Source organism: Trachurus trachurus (genome assembly GCF_905171665.1).
Source record: "Trachurus trachurus genome assembly, chromosome: 23".
Taxonomy (NCBI): Eukaryota; Metazoa; Chordata; class Actinopteri; order Carangiformes; family Carangidae; genus Trachurus; species Trachurus trachurus.
The window spans coordinates 14,768,123-14,783,731 of NC_139912.1; the positions used below are offsets into that span (position 1 = coordinate 14,768,123).

Consider the following 15,609-nt stretch of genomic DNA (forward strand, 5'->3'; position numbering starts at 1 on the left):
CAAAGCCGGCAGCGTAGCTCCCTCGGGTTGCTTGCTTTTTCATGGCACACCCATTTATAATGCACCATATAAACTACAAAGGTGGATGGGTAAGTGGACATGTGAACCGGTGATGATGAGACAGAGAGAAAAGAGAGGCACATTTGACACTTCAAAGCATTTTTATGCACCATTTGCAGCATGGGAAATGAGCTTGCATTAGGATGGTGTTTTTTATTTTTAATTTTTATTAAAGCCACTGTACCACAAACACAACACCAGCTACACCTAGACAGATGCGGGGAGTTAGAATGAACCAAAATAGAAAATGTATGAGTAATATAAATAATACGGATGCAGCGTATACGATGGTGAGGACAGCCTGCTCATAAAAAATGTGTGACTCTGAATGTACATGCACTCAAAACACATGCATGTGCAAACTCGCTCTCTCATGCACACACACACACATACACATTGAGTGCTGTGTGTTGAACTCTTTCATTTTGGCCGTAGAACTCCCTCCAGTTTTCTGCCTCTTCCCCACACAGTCTCATGTATTTTTCATGCACTAGTTGTCCCAGTGGATCGCCTGTGTGTCCAAGAGACGACTCTCCACTGTTGCAAGGTCATGTTCTACACCAATACTGTGATATTTGGGGACTGCAATGTGCATATCAATGGCTAAATGTAAATCTTTGCTTTGCAAGTCTTTGTTATGGTGTGGTGCGTGCTAGGGGAGAGTGCAACCCATTGCATTCATCAGGTTCTTTTTCATTCCTTCCCATAGAAATGAACCAGCTCATAGCCTGCTGCTCACCAGTGAGGTGGAAGTGGTGCGTGAAAATCACTTATAGTTATGCAAAAATGTTTTCACACTAGCGAGGAAAAAAACAGAAAAACACCTCATGTGCCTTGAAATGTGAAGATTCCTCATATAACGGGCCTTCATTGACGTCACTGGGCGCTACTACAAGTACCAGAATGCATCGCTGTCGCTTCTCGCTGCGCTGGCGATGCCGTCGCGTTCAAGTGCTGCTCGGAAATCTCTCTTTTACATATGTAAATCTCAACTGGCTGTTGGACAGGCAGAAAACATTCAAGCAGGTTGAAGTTCTCAACCAAGATTAGCAAAAATGTAACGGTCACTTGTTTTGTTTCCTGAAGAAGCCAGGGGACGTGTCTGCCAAAATAATGCATTGGCTAAGTAACATGAATGGTCTAGTCTACCAGGGAAGGTTAGGGCTCATCCAAAGAAGACATGTGACTGCAAAAATGCTCAGACAAGCTGGCATGTTAAAAAATATAAGAGTAAAACACGTGTTTTATATAGCAGTAACATTTTCAGAAAGAAAAATTAGAATTGATTTACACGTGATCTTTTCCTAGAAAAGGCTACTAGCTCATTATGCTAGGCAATTAGCACAACAGCTCTTGTGACAACAACTCCTAGCCTATGTATTTTGTAAACATTGTCTCACATTGTTATAAATAACATTATTCTTCACGTGTACAAATAGTATTATGTAAACTATGTGTGCAAAATTATGTGTGTGTTTGTGGCAGGGATGGAAAACTTGCCCATCAGAGCAGATGCAGGTTATCATAATGCTTATAGGCCTACTCTATAAACAGCTATTGATGCAAAAATGGCAACATGAAAAATCACATACTATAGCCTAGCCTCTAAAATAGCTTACTTCCAATAGTATATGATGCAGCTTTACAGTTTGCCTTTTATGTGTGCCTCTGTGAAACAACTGAATAATACAGGGTAAAGGGACAGCAGGAAAACAAAAACACACCAGACAACCGCTCAGTTTCCCACACTTTCCGACTTTAATGTCATGCAGCTCGGGAATCACATAAAATCTAATTTTACAGTGCCCTCGACGTACGTTGTCCCATTTCCGACCGCACTTGAACGCAGCATGCCTCCGTACCACTACGAGTAGCAGCAGCAGCAGCGGCAGCAGCGCTTTCTCCCTCTGTAACCTAAACAATGACTCCTACTACAGACCGGAGCAAAGCACACCAATAGAATGCGTTACCCAGCACCACAACCCTGCATTTCGCTGCTATTCCGACCACTCACTTAAATGTACCGACCGTAAACATGTGGATACCTACTGAACATGAAAAATACGGCGTCGGTAAGTTTATTACCTTTATGTTTTTTTTTCTTCTTTTTTCCTAAAACTGCTGTCCTCTCCGTTCACTCGGCATTCAGTTGTAGGGCATGTGTGAATGTGTGGATGGGCTTGAGGAGGTGAACTGGCTCCACGAAAGATGATGGTGATTTCCACCACAGCGAAGTGTGAGAGTGAGTGATTGTTTTTATGTAAGGCAGCATCAGCTTTCTCTCCAAACAGCCCGTGATGGGAGCTTGGATTTCATCTGAATGCCACATTGCAAAGCATAAGGTTGTCGCTCTGACCCCCCATGGTTTACCAAATGAACAGCCACATTTTTGATTTCCCCCCCTCACTATAGCTACTGGTGCTTTGCCCTATTTCCCCTTTGCATTGACAGGGTGAAAACTGGTGGGCTATTTTGATCCAAAGTGTTGTGTATTTGCTCTGTGATACACTGTCTGTTTGAATGGGGGTTTTAAAAAAAATCAGCTGCTCTCCACAGTCAGTCGCTGAATGTCTGTATATTTTTTTCCTCCAACCTCTGCCAATTCTTCGAAAGAAAAGCAAATCTGAAAAAGAAAAAAAAAATCAGTGAGGAAATCTTTATTAATTCTGTTATGTAAATAAGATTGAGATTGCTGTGGTTCTTCAGAGGTTCCCCGGAAATGTGTGTGTGTGTGTGTGTGTGTGTATCCTACAGTGCATTGTTCCAAGCTGTCGGTGGCTCTGGATCAAACAGTGAAGTGAGACAAACAAGCGACAACAAACGCAACCAAAGCCAAATGATAGGGGGAGAAATAAATCCCACACAGACTTTTGTCCCGTTGGTGTGGTAGGAATTTCTTCTTTGCCTGTCTTTACTCGCTAAAAAAAAAAGAGGCTCATTGAGATGCGACCGCTGAGAGGCGGCTTAAATGTCTCATAATAATATTCCCTAGAGATATTGGTCTGCTCTGTGTGTGATGCTCGGGTCCCTACATGATCCCACAGCCTTGGTGAAAACGAGCCAGTAATGATTCTGTAATTCTTGCAAGGGTGCCAGGAAAAAGTGGCCTGTAAGAATCTGGTAAAACATGAAAAAAAAAGAAACACTGTGATTTGATAAGTGCTGAACCATCTCAGTTATACATGTTTTAATGTCTGGGCTTGCTGTCTTGCATGTATCCTATGTGGTTGCATAATAAGGCTCTGAGGCTACTGGAAATGCTGCCTCTTGTCCAAAAATTGCACGAGGTGCCACCTTGCCTGTATGACCTGAAATCAGTGAAGCAGAGTGAACCAGAAACTAGCCTTTGGCCTCTGCGGTCTGGTCACTTGACTGCCTTCCCCTAGTATAGAGTTGTTCCCCTTCCCGGTCTATGTAAGTGCAAAAGACCTGATGTCAGTTTGTGTGCAGGTTTATTATATTATACTTAATCCTGGCCAGGGCAGAGTCCCCTGGAGCCCATAGCTTCCATGTTTTGATAGTGGAGGATAGATTTATTCCCTGTAGCTGCTTAAACCCATTCTTCCTTGTCAAAGTTCACTTGGCTGGATAAAAGGAGGACATTTATTTTGAAAGCTAAATACTCGCCATTGTCCCCAAACTGCTAGAGGGGGCCCTGTTAATTGGATTAAGGCTCTTTATCCGTTTTCTCCTCAATAACAGCAATAAGACTCATTTAATTGGCCCTGATTTATTTTTTAAGACATGTTTTGGCAGCAGTGCACTTCTTTGTGGCTTGGTCCTTTTTTTTGAGGAAGGAACTTAGTGTGTTTTCCTGTTGTGAAATTCAGGTTACATGATCCACAAACACACAGAGACACACACGCATTGGAAGTCAAAAGTGTTCAGAACTGCCTCATTCAAAGACCGGGGAAAAGCCGTGTCAGAACAAATCGAAAAGTGAGATTTAGAGAGAAGTTCAAACTGACCTCTTCACAACTGGCCAAACATGTCATTAAGTGCAGATTGTTGGATTTTCAGTTTTGGAAAGTTGCCGAAACTGACGGATGAAACCTCGCCCTAGTTCCAAAGATGGAAAGATGTACAAAGCTTTTTGACAAACTGTCAAACACTTATGATGATGTATACTTGATGCCTCGACTCTCAGCATTAAATATTTGCATTGGTTCTTCACAAATAGTTTCAAGACTTCCTTTTTTTTTTTTTGGTTTAGCATAGTTTATTTTACACAAAAAATCAAAACGTTCCTCTGATTTACCTGGTTAACCGAGTTTGCAGGATAACCAAATGTTTATCATTGTGACAAAATAACCTCACATCAGTGACAGACAGCAATCCCCAGATGAAATCTCGTCCTAAAATATTCATGCCAGGAGGAACAGCTGTTGCCTTCCCACAGGTCTGCACAACCTACAGCTAAACACTACCTGAAATGGTATCCAGTTAAATCACACCTCAGCAGAATTAGCATCATTGATCCACATGTGTTTTGACTTTTCCACTGAGACCAGTTGGCTCCTCCATGAATATTCTCGCCGTAGAACTGCTATGATATCTAAATATTAGTACAACTAAGTCCCCACCTCAGCCATTTTAAAGGTGATCTCCTCCAGGTGCATTTTATCCCCTTTTGACGTGGAGGCAGGCTATCGAAAAAAGGGCTTGGAATTCCTCAAATCCTTGCAGGAATATTTGATCTGGGGCCAGATCGAGATGAGATCAGAACGTCTGGCCGTGTAATTGGAAGGTTGCAGCGTTTGATGTTGGTCTGCCTTAGCAGGCAAAGCGAGGCCAGGGGGGACGGGGGCCACGGCCATTGATGAAATATGAATGGACTCTCGGTGAGCTGATGTTAAGGCGCCCATTAGCCCACCAGTGTAGTGATTACTGGTTTTTAACCTGAAGCAAGACGGATGGAAGATTGATGAGATGATGTTAATATCTGATTCCTAAATGGACTTGCTGGGGTTTTGGGATATGGAGACATTAGACTGAGCCAAAAGGGGGGATAGCCTGTATATGTATGAAAGTCATCTTTCTCAACATAAACATGGGTCAGGTTGCCAGTTAAAATGATAAGATGATGTTAGAAAGGATAAGAGGAAGGGATGAAGTTGGATGATGAAGTGAGATAACCGAATCACAGATGACAAATGGAAACAGGAATGTCTCTCCGTAAGTAGATGATGGGTAATCTGTCATAAATGTCATTGAAGACAAACACACTTGGACTCGGTCACCGACTACAGAAAATACTGGAGGCTGCATTGTGTCATGTTTGAAGAGAGTAGACATGAAGTTAATGCTGTAGACAGACAGAGTGAGGCCTTTCTCCTCATTAAGGCCCTTTGATACAGCCAATCAAGCATGTCATTGCTCATCATAATTTAGTCAGATAATTAAACTGTTTTAACGAGCTGGTTTGGATCTGCGTGCCGTCTGTGCACAAGTTGAATTCTCCACCAAAGCTTGATTCAGTGTGTAACCCCGTTTCACTCGTCCTGTTAGAAAACAGAGCGGAGCTGCGGCCTGGGTGAACGTTCCCGCTCGGGGAGTGATGGAGGGCCGATGCCGGGCCGGCCTGGGGGCCGTAACTGCTCTCCCATGGCCGACATCGCTGGTTCCTCTCCTGAGGGGATGTCGCCGTGGTTGACGGAGGGATGGAAGGGGGAGGGGATTGAGGAGAAGGAGGGGTGGTGGTGGTGGTTGTTGGCACGTGTCAAGGGTGGACTCATTGTCGGGGCGTCCACCCTGCCCTGTTACCCCCAAATAACCCCCCCCTCTTCCCTCCACTCCATAGGGGATTAGCAGGTTGTTTTGGAGGGGGCCCTGAGGCCCATTCCACCATTATATCCATGATTCTCTAATGCGGCAAGCCCCTGGGCGATGTATGGGAAAGGGTGGGGGGTGGGTGTGTGGCGGGGTGAGGCCTACCAGCTTGTAATTGCTTCCTCGTCCGCCGCCTCGTCTTCATCTGCGGAGATAGCACCCCTTCTCCTCCGTGTGTGCACACAAATTTGCACACACTCTACTCCAGCGCAGTCATTCAGCGTGGAGGGGAGACTGTAGGAGGATCCCTGGTGGATTGAGCAGATGCAGGAAAAAAAAAAAAACAGAAAGCAGCAGAGTTAATCACCTAGCCCGCCACTATACACAAGCTGTTCCCTGGTGTGTGCATCATGCAAGGGTTAAATAAATCTACGTGGACATGTGACATATGACGAGTTCAGTGAGCGTTTTATTCACCGCTGATTCACCCCGACAATAATAGTCATTGTAGCACAAACATGGCCCGAGACATGAGGACAGAGCTGGAGAAACGCCACTGCCGGTTCGTCTGTGTTATTCAATTAAATCATGCTCTATTTATTATGCAGCCCTCAATTATGAAAGAAAACACTGAAACCGCACAAACATTGTCTGTTTGTTTAGACTCAGCAACACTAGACGCAGGAGAGGGAGACGGCTGTGTGACCTCACTTAGGTTTTGTTGAAATGAGAATATCTTCCTTTTCTCTTCTTCGCCTCCTTTGAGCTCTTCTCGAACACACACAGTGGGGATACCCCAGCGAATCCCACTGGAGTTTTTGACTCAAATAAACCAATGCACTATAATTGTGTGTCTACATCCATGTATAACGCTGAGACAGACAGCTGGAGCTCTCCTCCATCTCCGCTCTTCACACTCGCTGTAGGGAGATGATGCTTCTACTCTGAGATGGCTGAGTGATTTCTAGTTTGCATATGGCCATTATTTCACATACGGTTGACAGGAATTATCGGTGGCTGGCTATCTGGTCCATGATAGGCTCATCTACACATCATTTTAGCGTTTGGAACCAACAATTATTTTCTTATTGATTAATCTTGCAGTTAATTGCTTGATTAATTGCCACGGCATTGTCTTCAAATGTCATGATGTTTACCAGAAATAACCTGGCAAACAAAATGATCTGTTGGTTTTTGGCCAATGAGATTTTCTTCTCTTCTGGAAAAACTGGATATTGAAACCATTTTCCCAGTTGCCTATTGAAAAAAATGACTCAGTGTGGTACTTTATAGTTGTGGGTCCCCTTCCTCGATATCAACCTGTGATCCCTGCATGAGGGAGGTTAATAGGATATGTCCTATTAGGAATTCAGCAGCTTAACTGATCAGTGGCGCTCCTGTAGCGGAGGCGAGTGAAGAGTGTGCATGTGTGTGTGTGTGTGTGTGTTTGTCATCTGCGTTGGCCGTGGGGAAAAATGACTGACATGCCATTTTCATAAATGAAGAGCCTCTGCCGGTGACAATCACATTGATTGGCGGCTCAGAAGAGCTGTTTATGCGTCAAGAGACACTTGTTTTTTTGTGTGCTCATTTACAGCAGAAAAATGATCGCCTGTACTGATCCGGCATCAGTTATCTGTGTCCCGTGGCTGTAATCCGCGCTCACATGTATTGACCATAAAGGAAGTGTACATTGATTGGAGCAAGCGTTTGTGTGTGTGTGTGTGTGTGTGTGGCTGACCCAGTGCATCATTATGACCCTAGGCTTCCATTTTCCTATAAAGCTCACTTTAATAATAGCAACCTCCGCTCAGCCTCAAGTTACTGAAACCAATGGGCTTGATTCATTATTAACATGCTAATAAAAAGGGGTAGTTACGGTGTGTTCGGGTTAAGTCTTATATCATTAATGGATTATTGATGGCTAATAAAGTGTCAAGTCTAGCTTAAAGGACATATGCATTAAGAAAGTGAAGAGCTAATGGTCGTGGTTGTGTCCGTCTTAAATTACTATGTTAATTCATGAATATGAAATTGGCTTCTAACACCTACATTCACACTGTCACAGTGGGGGATGTGTAACCACTGGAGACTCGTACAGATTGCTTTGGTCCAGTTCTTTGTTTTTCTCTGCAGTGAAATCTATTTCTCTGTGGGACTGTTGACCCCTGTCAGTCCAGTCCAAATCTGTACTGGGACGTTTTTTGTTTTTTTTCCCCTCGTCATCTTTTCTCTACATCTTTCTATGTGGTGTTATAATGACTCTAGGTATTACAAGTCAATGCCAGTGTGGACACATTTGGAAACGATGTCCACAATAGCAGGAAAAGTAAATTAAATCTGTCTTTAATGTTTTGATCATTGGAAAAAAAGCAAATTGGTTTGTTACCATCACTGTCAATTTAATGGTTTCCACTTAGGGATGTCTTGATTCACTGGCTACTGATTATTATTGGCTGATTTTCATTAAAAATACCTGACTGGTAAAGCTTCTAGTCATCCATCACCTTCAAACTGATCGCCTGTGGTCATTGTTCTTGCGTCTGTTGCCAGAGGCACTGTCTGCCGTGGAGCGTATTCCTGCCTCCCACCTTGGTCAATGGGTTGGCAGGTGACAGGCCACCAAAACACAACAAGCCTGTCATCTGCAATGGATGCCAAAAATGCCTGGTATTGGCCCTGGACCAGCTAATCTCACTCTTAGAGTATCTGTATTGGCAGCAAAAAAGTCTTGTCCCAGTTATTTAGGTCGGTGTACAGTGGAGCTGATCACACATATTGGTGCTGTATGCATAGTTTATACTAGTTTGTCCATGTTTGTGATCAGAGCTTCATATCAAACCTCAATTCATTCTGAGTGTATCTGTCTTTGCACTGAGCAGGACCTTTTACAAACTTGCCAATTCTTTCTGCTGGACAAACTACTACATGATGAGATTTTACCAATTTACCTTTTAGATTTACAATTTTACCTTTTTCTCTTTTCTGTACTCCATATTCTTATAATTGGTAAACACATGCGCTCATATTTGCAACTGGCCAACGTTCCCGCCTGGCAGATTTATTGTTTGGTCTCTTCTTGAGTGTGCCAGCTGAAATATGTCTATAATTAAGAGTGTCAAAAAATTCTGAAATGCTTTGTCAGGTCATATTTCCACATTTGCAATGATAACATCAGTCTCCTACTATTTTAGTTTTGGTTTAGCAAAGGGGCTGCTTGTGTCACGACAACATCTCTTGGAGTTTTATAAATGAGCATTGAAGATCCGATGCTCCATCCACATCACAACACTAAAAAAAAAAAGTCTTTTAAAACTGTTCTCAGAAAGATCAGATGTCAGTAGGATAAATCACTGAGTGGATGGACGGCGCCCACGACAGAAGACTGATGCATTTGTGGACGTGACCTAAATTCATCAAAGTACCAAGATACTTTTAACGAAATTATTCCGAGGAACACAGCTCAGCTCAGCTTAACTCAGCTCACTTCCCCTTAAAAGCGTTTACTGTCCAGTTCAGGTCACCGAGGACACTGTCAGGAGTTCATCAGCAGGGAGACGGACAGGATTAATGTCAGCGAGAGAGACATAGACAGAGGAGGAGGGTGAAAGGTCTTCAGCCAGAAAGCTGGTCAACGCCGTGGCGGCTCGACCTTGACCGGGGGCGTTCGCTCGCTGCTCTCCACTGCTCTTCCCTCCCTCCTTCTACTTTTTGTTTTGCAGTGCTTCAGTTGAATGGAATTCTTTTGTATTTCTGTAAGACCGAATTGGTTTTTCGCTTCCTCTATTTGCGCCTTTTTTTCCCCCCCGCTCATCCCCGCAGAGTGAACTGTTTCCACAGACGGCAGGTCACACTGATGACCCTTATCTCACTTTCTGCCTCTTTTTTCTCATCCATCACTCACTCATTCCTTTTCTGTCTGGCTTTTTTCCCTCCTCTTATTCCCTCTGTCTCGTTCTCTAGCCCACTTCCCTCTATCTGTGCTGCAGTCTGTTCGACCTTTATCTCTCTTCCACATGTGCCCCTCCCACACACCTCCCCACTTCTGATTCCATACTCACCTGGCCCAGATATCCTCTGTGTGTGTGTGTGTTTCCTTCTAGTTTGTGTATTCAGGAATACATATATAGCATATTTTGTGTATGTGTACTGTTTGTGCTTGCGCATGTTTGTATGTTGTGTTTCTGGGTGTGTGTGTTTGCAGCAGCCTCAGTGGATTGCGAGTGTGAAGATGATAAAGCACTATAGGGGTTTTGGAGTAGAGTATCTGTAGCTACAGCTCATTTTATATGTCTTATGTTTGTGCTACTTACTCTTCTCCTCATCGCATCCTGCTAAACATGTTCTGTTAGATTAAGGAGACGTTCTTGTGGACAAAAATAAAAGCATCCTTGTCATTATGCTCTGCTTTTACTTCTGTCTTTCTAAAAAAAAGTGATGGCATGAATTGCGAGCAGGTTTTAGCGATGATCCGTTCAGAAATGATCATGAAAATCTCTCTCTGGCAAACAGAGATTGCAAACACACACACACACACACCACAGGTATGTCATATTAGTGGTGTATATTGACTGTGGGCTCAAGTGCTGTGGCGCTGGCATTGATCGGTTTAGATCCTTCTCAGTCTTGTGTGAGATTGAACTGTTTTCCCGTCTCCATCGCTCTCTGTGTCTCTGTAAAGATCACACTGGGAGGATCAGCTGCTGCCTGACTGATTTCTGGGCAGCAGCCTTCTCCAACCTTGGCTGCTGTTAGCTGTCTTATTACCTGCTCATTGTGTGTGTCTGTGTGTGATTCTACATTTGCACTTTGTCCCCCCTTTGAGAGAGGCCTGTGCATGCGTGCGCGAGCGATCTGTTTCCTGCTCTCGCTGCGCCGTCGAGATGATGGCCTGGCTCTCCTCTGCATGTCAACCTGCTGCATGCACGGTGCTGGCCTGCCGCCCGTGCTCCTCACCTCTCCGCTGTCAGTTCCCCTCACTTCCTCTCTCTCCCTCTGCACGCGCACAGAAAACCCAGTTTAATGTCAGGTTGACTTTCAAAAGGGCTTTTCATTGCACCCCACTGCTGCTCACTTGCTCTCTTTCGTCACGGCTCCCTTTTTTTCGGTCAATTTGAAAAGACTGAAGTGTTCAGGGCAATTGCAATTGATTTTATTTGGCATGCAAGACCGCTCAGATGATTGAAATGGCTTTATTCTATACTAGAAGAAGGTATGGATGCGTATTCTTCATTTACTCGCAACGGTTTTTCTTCATTTCGATTTATGGGGCGAAAGAACAGACGAGTTACAACTTTGAAATGAGATTAACTCCAATCTTGGTGACAAAGCTCTGAAATATGATTACTAAACGACCGGTTCTCCCCAGCTGAACAATTCTGAATTCTCTAATTAATTGTGTGGATGTTGTAGAGTGTTATTGCCTCACAGAATCTGTTTAATTCATCAGGTTGACTAAACCTCCAACTGCGACCCAGTTCACTTCCTACGTCTTCTGTTTTCAACCCAACCGCTCTGTGGGGACTGTTCCCATTTGAATGTTTATCCACTTAAGAGGAAAGCGTTCAAACCACGCAGAGACAGAAACAGATTTCTTAGTTAAATGCTGGTCTTGAACGAATGAGACCCCCCCCCCCCCCCGCCAGATACACACACCCAAAACATCTGAGCTGCTGGAGCATTTGAAGTTGTTGTTTGTCTGAGGGGAGAAGACCAAGTGTCTTCCCGCTTCCTGCCTCTCATCCTTGATTGAATGGGGACTTTTCAGCGTTCTTCCAGCAACACCAAAGGTTGGCATCGCAGTACTTCGCAGGATTGATTTACTTTGTTTGTGCTCCCTTTACCAGAAGTTACAGAGAGGAATACTTCTGCTGATTCTGTGGGCTGTTTTCCCCCCTCCTGTCATTCAAAAAAAAAAAAAGTGACTGCAAAGAGGTGTTAAAGGAGAAATTCGACATTTTTTGAAACATGCGCATTCTCTTTTTGTTGAATGGGAAGATCAACTTGCATATCCATATGCTGAATATAAAACAGGAGCAAGCAGATGCTAGCTAAGCTTAGCTTAGCATAAAGGCAGTAAACGAGGAGAAACAGCCTGCCTAGCTTGTTTATAGTTACCTCACCCCACCTCATCATTTAAAGTGAGTCTGTACTGTATGATGGCTATGCTAATCATTCTGTGGCTTTAACTTGTGGTCTCATCTAACTCTTGGCGTGAAAGTGAACAGGGTTATGTTCTAAATTGTACTGATGCTGCATCAACCCTCAGATAGCATGAAGCATCAAAGCTCTAAACCAGGTGTCGGGGGGTGATTCCCAGCACCTCAGATCAGTTTCTTTTCTGCCTAGCGGCGCTACCAAAAAAGACTCAAATCCAGCCACAGTGGGACCGACTTGAGAATGCCCCATTTGCCGCAAAATCTAACCTTTCTCCAAGCATCCACCTGGTGTCTTTATTTTCCGTCCTCCACCAGTCGACCCCTCAGGGGAGGGAGGCTGAAGAGCTAAAAGCGGAAAGTGGCGCTGCTAAAAGCGGTTGAAATGGATCCCCTTTGTGTGGGGGCGAGAGAGGAAATGCAAAGGAAACCCCCACTGTGGGAGCCTTTGTGCGGAGAGTAAAAAGCACTTGGTCCGGGGCGAACGGACACCTGGGGCAGTCGGTACAGTGCAGCAAAAGAGATGACAGCGGAGATTATTTATTGTTTGTATGCATGCTAGCTATGCACACGACGTGAGCACAAACTGTGACCCTATGGTGGCTTCTTCCTCAGTGGGTCGTGCTCATACCTTGTGAGGCCCCCCCGGCTATTCTTGCTAACAAGCACTTTGCGTTGAGAGCTGGCCTCGGATAAAACGTACAGGCGCTGGTATGGAAATAGCACAGAAGCTTGGACCCCAATTGGAAAACGGTCACATTTACTGTGAAAGATCCATTTGACTACAAACGGCTTTGTTGGTCAAATGAACACATTGACATTGTGGTAGTTTCTGTTTCATTCCCAAGGGCATCAGATTTGTAGAAATAGCATCACAGTCCAACAGGAAGTATTTTCCCATAGAGTAATCTCTGTTCTTAATGGATCAATAATGGAAATCTCTTTTTGGATCACATATCGCCCTACCTATTTATCTACAGCCTAATGACCTGTCACTGGTTTCTTTCTGACCTTGATGGTCGCCGCAAAGCCCAGTATCATCTTTCAGTCTTTGAGCGCTTTTTTTTTTTGAAGAAAGATGCTTTCATGTTCTTTCATTAGTCGTAACTTGAAAGAGTAGCGAGAAGGATGGCTTAACTTTGGTGATTTATGTCTCTTGTCTTTGAAACATGAATCCCATCCTCTTGACTTTGTTTACGCAGCACCTCGGTGCGCGGACGAGAAACAAGGCATATTCATTTTTCTATCAGCTTCCAAAATAAACTTAATTGGAGTAGTGAAGAGCAAAACACATTTTTCACAGCCAGGATACATGTGAGCGGCTCGCGTGCCTCAGCAGCTGTCCGCGTCGCATTGTCTTCCTTCCTGTCTGTCTTTCACTTCGCTCCGAACAACCCGGGCCTTCTGCTGTGTGCCGTGCTGACATAATGAGTATGTGGATGCTAAAAATACTGATGCACAAATGGAGCAATGCATGCTGCACTGCACACACACACATATATGACATATGTTATAGCTTGGCTGCTGATGCTGCTCTTGTTAGTGATTATGTGAAGGATCGGAGCAAAAGGAGGCTTTTGATCAGCAGACAGGTATAGCTGGTCTACACATAGTTATGACTCTCGCAGTTCTTTCAAAATTCAGCTTTGATCTGTTACGTTACAATATCCACAGGTACAAAGATGCACCCGGTTCAACATTTCCTAACCTCCTCCTCTCCTCCGCCGTGTGTTGAGTTCAAAGGTTACTGTGGTAATGGTAGTGAGTGAATGGGCTTGGAACCAGGCCATTGATTTGTTTGGGGAATGTTTCCAGGCATCATCAGTGGTGATGCGTCACCCGTAAGCCCCACCCCACCTCCCACCCCCTCTCCACCCCCACCAGACCCTCATCTGGACCGCAGCCATAATCCTCTTTACACAGGCTATCCTAGTGCGCCACTAACCTCACTGTGAACACCACCTAGGAACACAGACTGGGTGGCTGTGGCTGGCTGCGGCTGCAACTGTCTGGCAGAGTATAACTGTGGGAATAGATGCAAATATACACATATTTTAATGAAACTTTTCATTTTCTGTGATTGCAAACAAAAGCAGATGCCTAGTTTTAAAATTGTTGTACGGTTTATATTTCTTGGTGTAAATCTAGGATGCCAGTTGTCATTCGTAACGTAACCTAAGCTGAGTGTAGCTGGAAGAAATGTTTAAGCCTCAGTGTGAGTGCTCCCTGTCAAGCTGCTTATAAATCCTTCCTTCAAGATTTTTTTGGGGGTGGCACATGTTGGGAATAGGTGATATCTGTCAGGTATTACTCTCAGGCTGGTGGCTGTTTGGAGGTATGTGCTGACAGTTCAGTATGAATTCATGTCCACTTTTGGTTAAATAGCATCACAATGATATGACTGCACCATGGCATTGTTTTACAGATTCATTCGTCCTAATTGATTGGAATGAATAGAAAGAAAAGTGGAGCAGACAGTGGTGTTACACAAAGCAGGTGCTGCTATAATGCCAGAGCAGACAAACATTACACAACAGAGGGAATTGTTTTTGACCCTGTGGGGAACCTGTGTGAGTTCCATATGTACTAGTCCTGTTTTTAATCTTGTAGCCACAATAAAGGTTTTGTAACTTTTTGCCTCTTAACTCATTGAGTGCCAACCACATAATTTCTCGTTTTTCGTTCCCATGCGTTGAGTGCCAAAAACGAGATTTTACGTTTTTTGCTTTTTTTTTAGATTATGAAATTAGACACTTTAACACACCTATATGTAAATTTGGGGACTCTACCACGAGCAGAACTGAAATAGATGACGATCAAAGTCTCATGACAGCTCATGATCTGGAAGTTTTTATCGGCTTTTGCAAATGGAGTTCTGCATGTGGATGCAGCGCAGCCAAAGCAGGCCGGCATCACCGACCCGTACCACAGAAGAACCGCGACCTCCGGTGGGACCGGTGTTCCTGAGCCGCTGTGGCAGAGAGACCATCACGTTCCGCGGCGAGAGGCTGTGACACGGCACGGTGCGTCTGTGTTATTGTTTTAGTGGCGCCCCCCCCGCCCGCCCCTGATGGTGGTTTTGTGAACAGAACAACAATTGTTGTATATATTTATCTTACACGAGCCCTTTGATCCAGAAATGCAAGTGTCAGAAGAGCGACAGGCACAAACAGAGCACCATTCATAAAAGACGCTCTATCTCCTTTTCTAGAAAAAAAGCAGGGATTTTGGTGAAACCCAGCCATGTTTAGCTTGAGTTCTCTCAGGAACGGAGGCACGTAGAAACAAACGGTTTGTGGCCATTTGAAGCATAAAGTTTCACCTTTCAAATGAGCCACAGTATGTGTTGGTGGCAATAATATAGAATACACTGTGGCTCTAGAAAAATCGTCAAAAATGGTCTAAATTGCCGGTACACTTGACTAAAACTTTGGAAAGGAGCGCGGCACTCAATGAGTTAATAAGGGTTAGGGCAGTGTGTGTTTTGCCATTTTGAGTAATCCATTCACAGTGTCGATTCCAGCCAAGTTCTATTTAAAAAAGAATGCAATTTGTGTCAAAAGTTTTATGTGATGTAATACACCTAGTTTACGCAGCTTACTGTGTTAGTCACTGAATGATTGTG

The 15,609-nt window shown here is 44.1% G+C and overlaps 1 protein-coding gene across 1 annotated transcript in view; it reads left to right on the forward strand.

Annotated features, from left to right (window-relative positions):
- The first annotated feature begins 1,973 nt into the window (after positions 1-1,973).
- dock4b (dedicator of cytokinesis 4b) overlaps positions 1,974-15,609 on the forward strand; it is a 111,295-nt gene continuing 97,659 nt past the window's right edge. Inside the window, exon 1 of the mRNA XM_083999998.1 lies at positions 1,974-2,132. Coding sequence (XP_083856124.1) covers positions 2,096-2,132 — 37 coding nt within the window. The 5' untranslated portion in view covers positions 1,974-2,095. The remainder of the gene's footprint in view (positions 2,133-15,609) is intronic.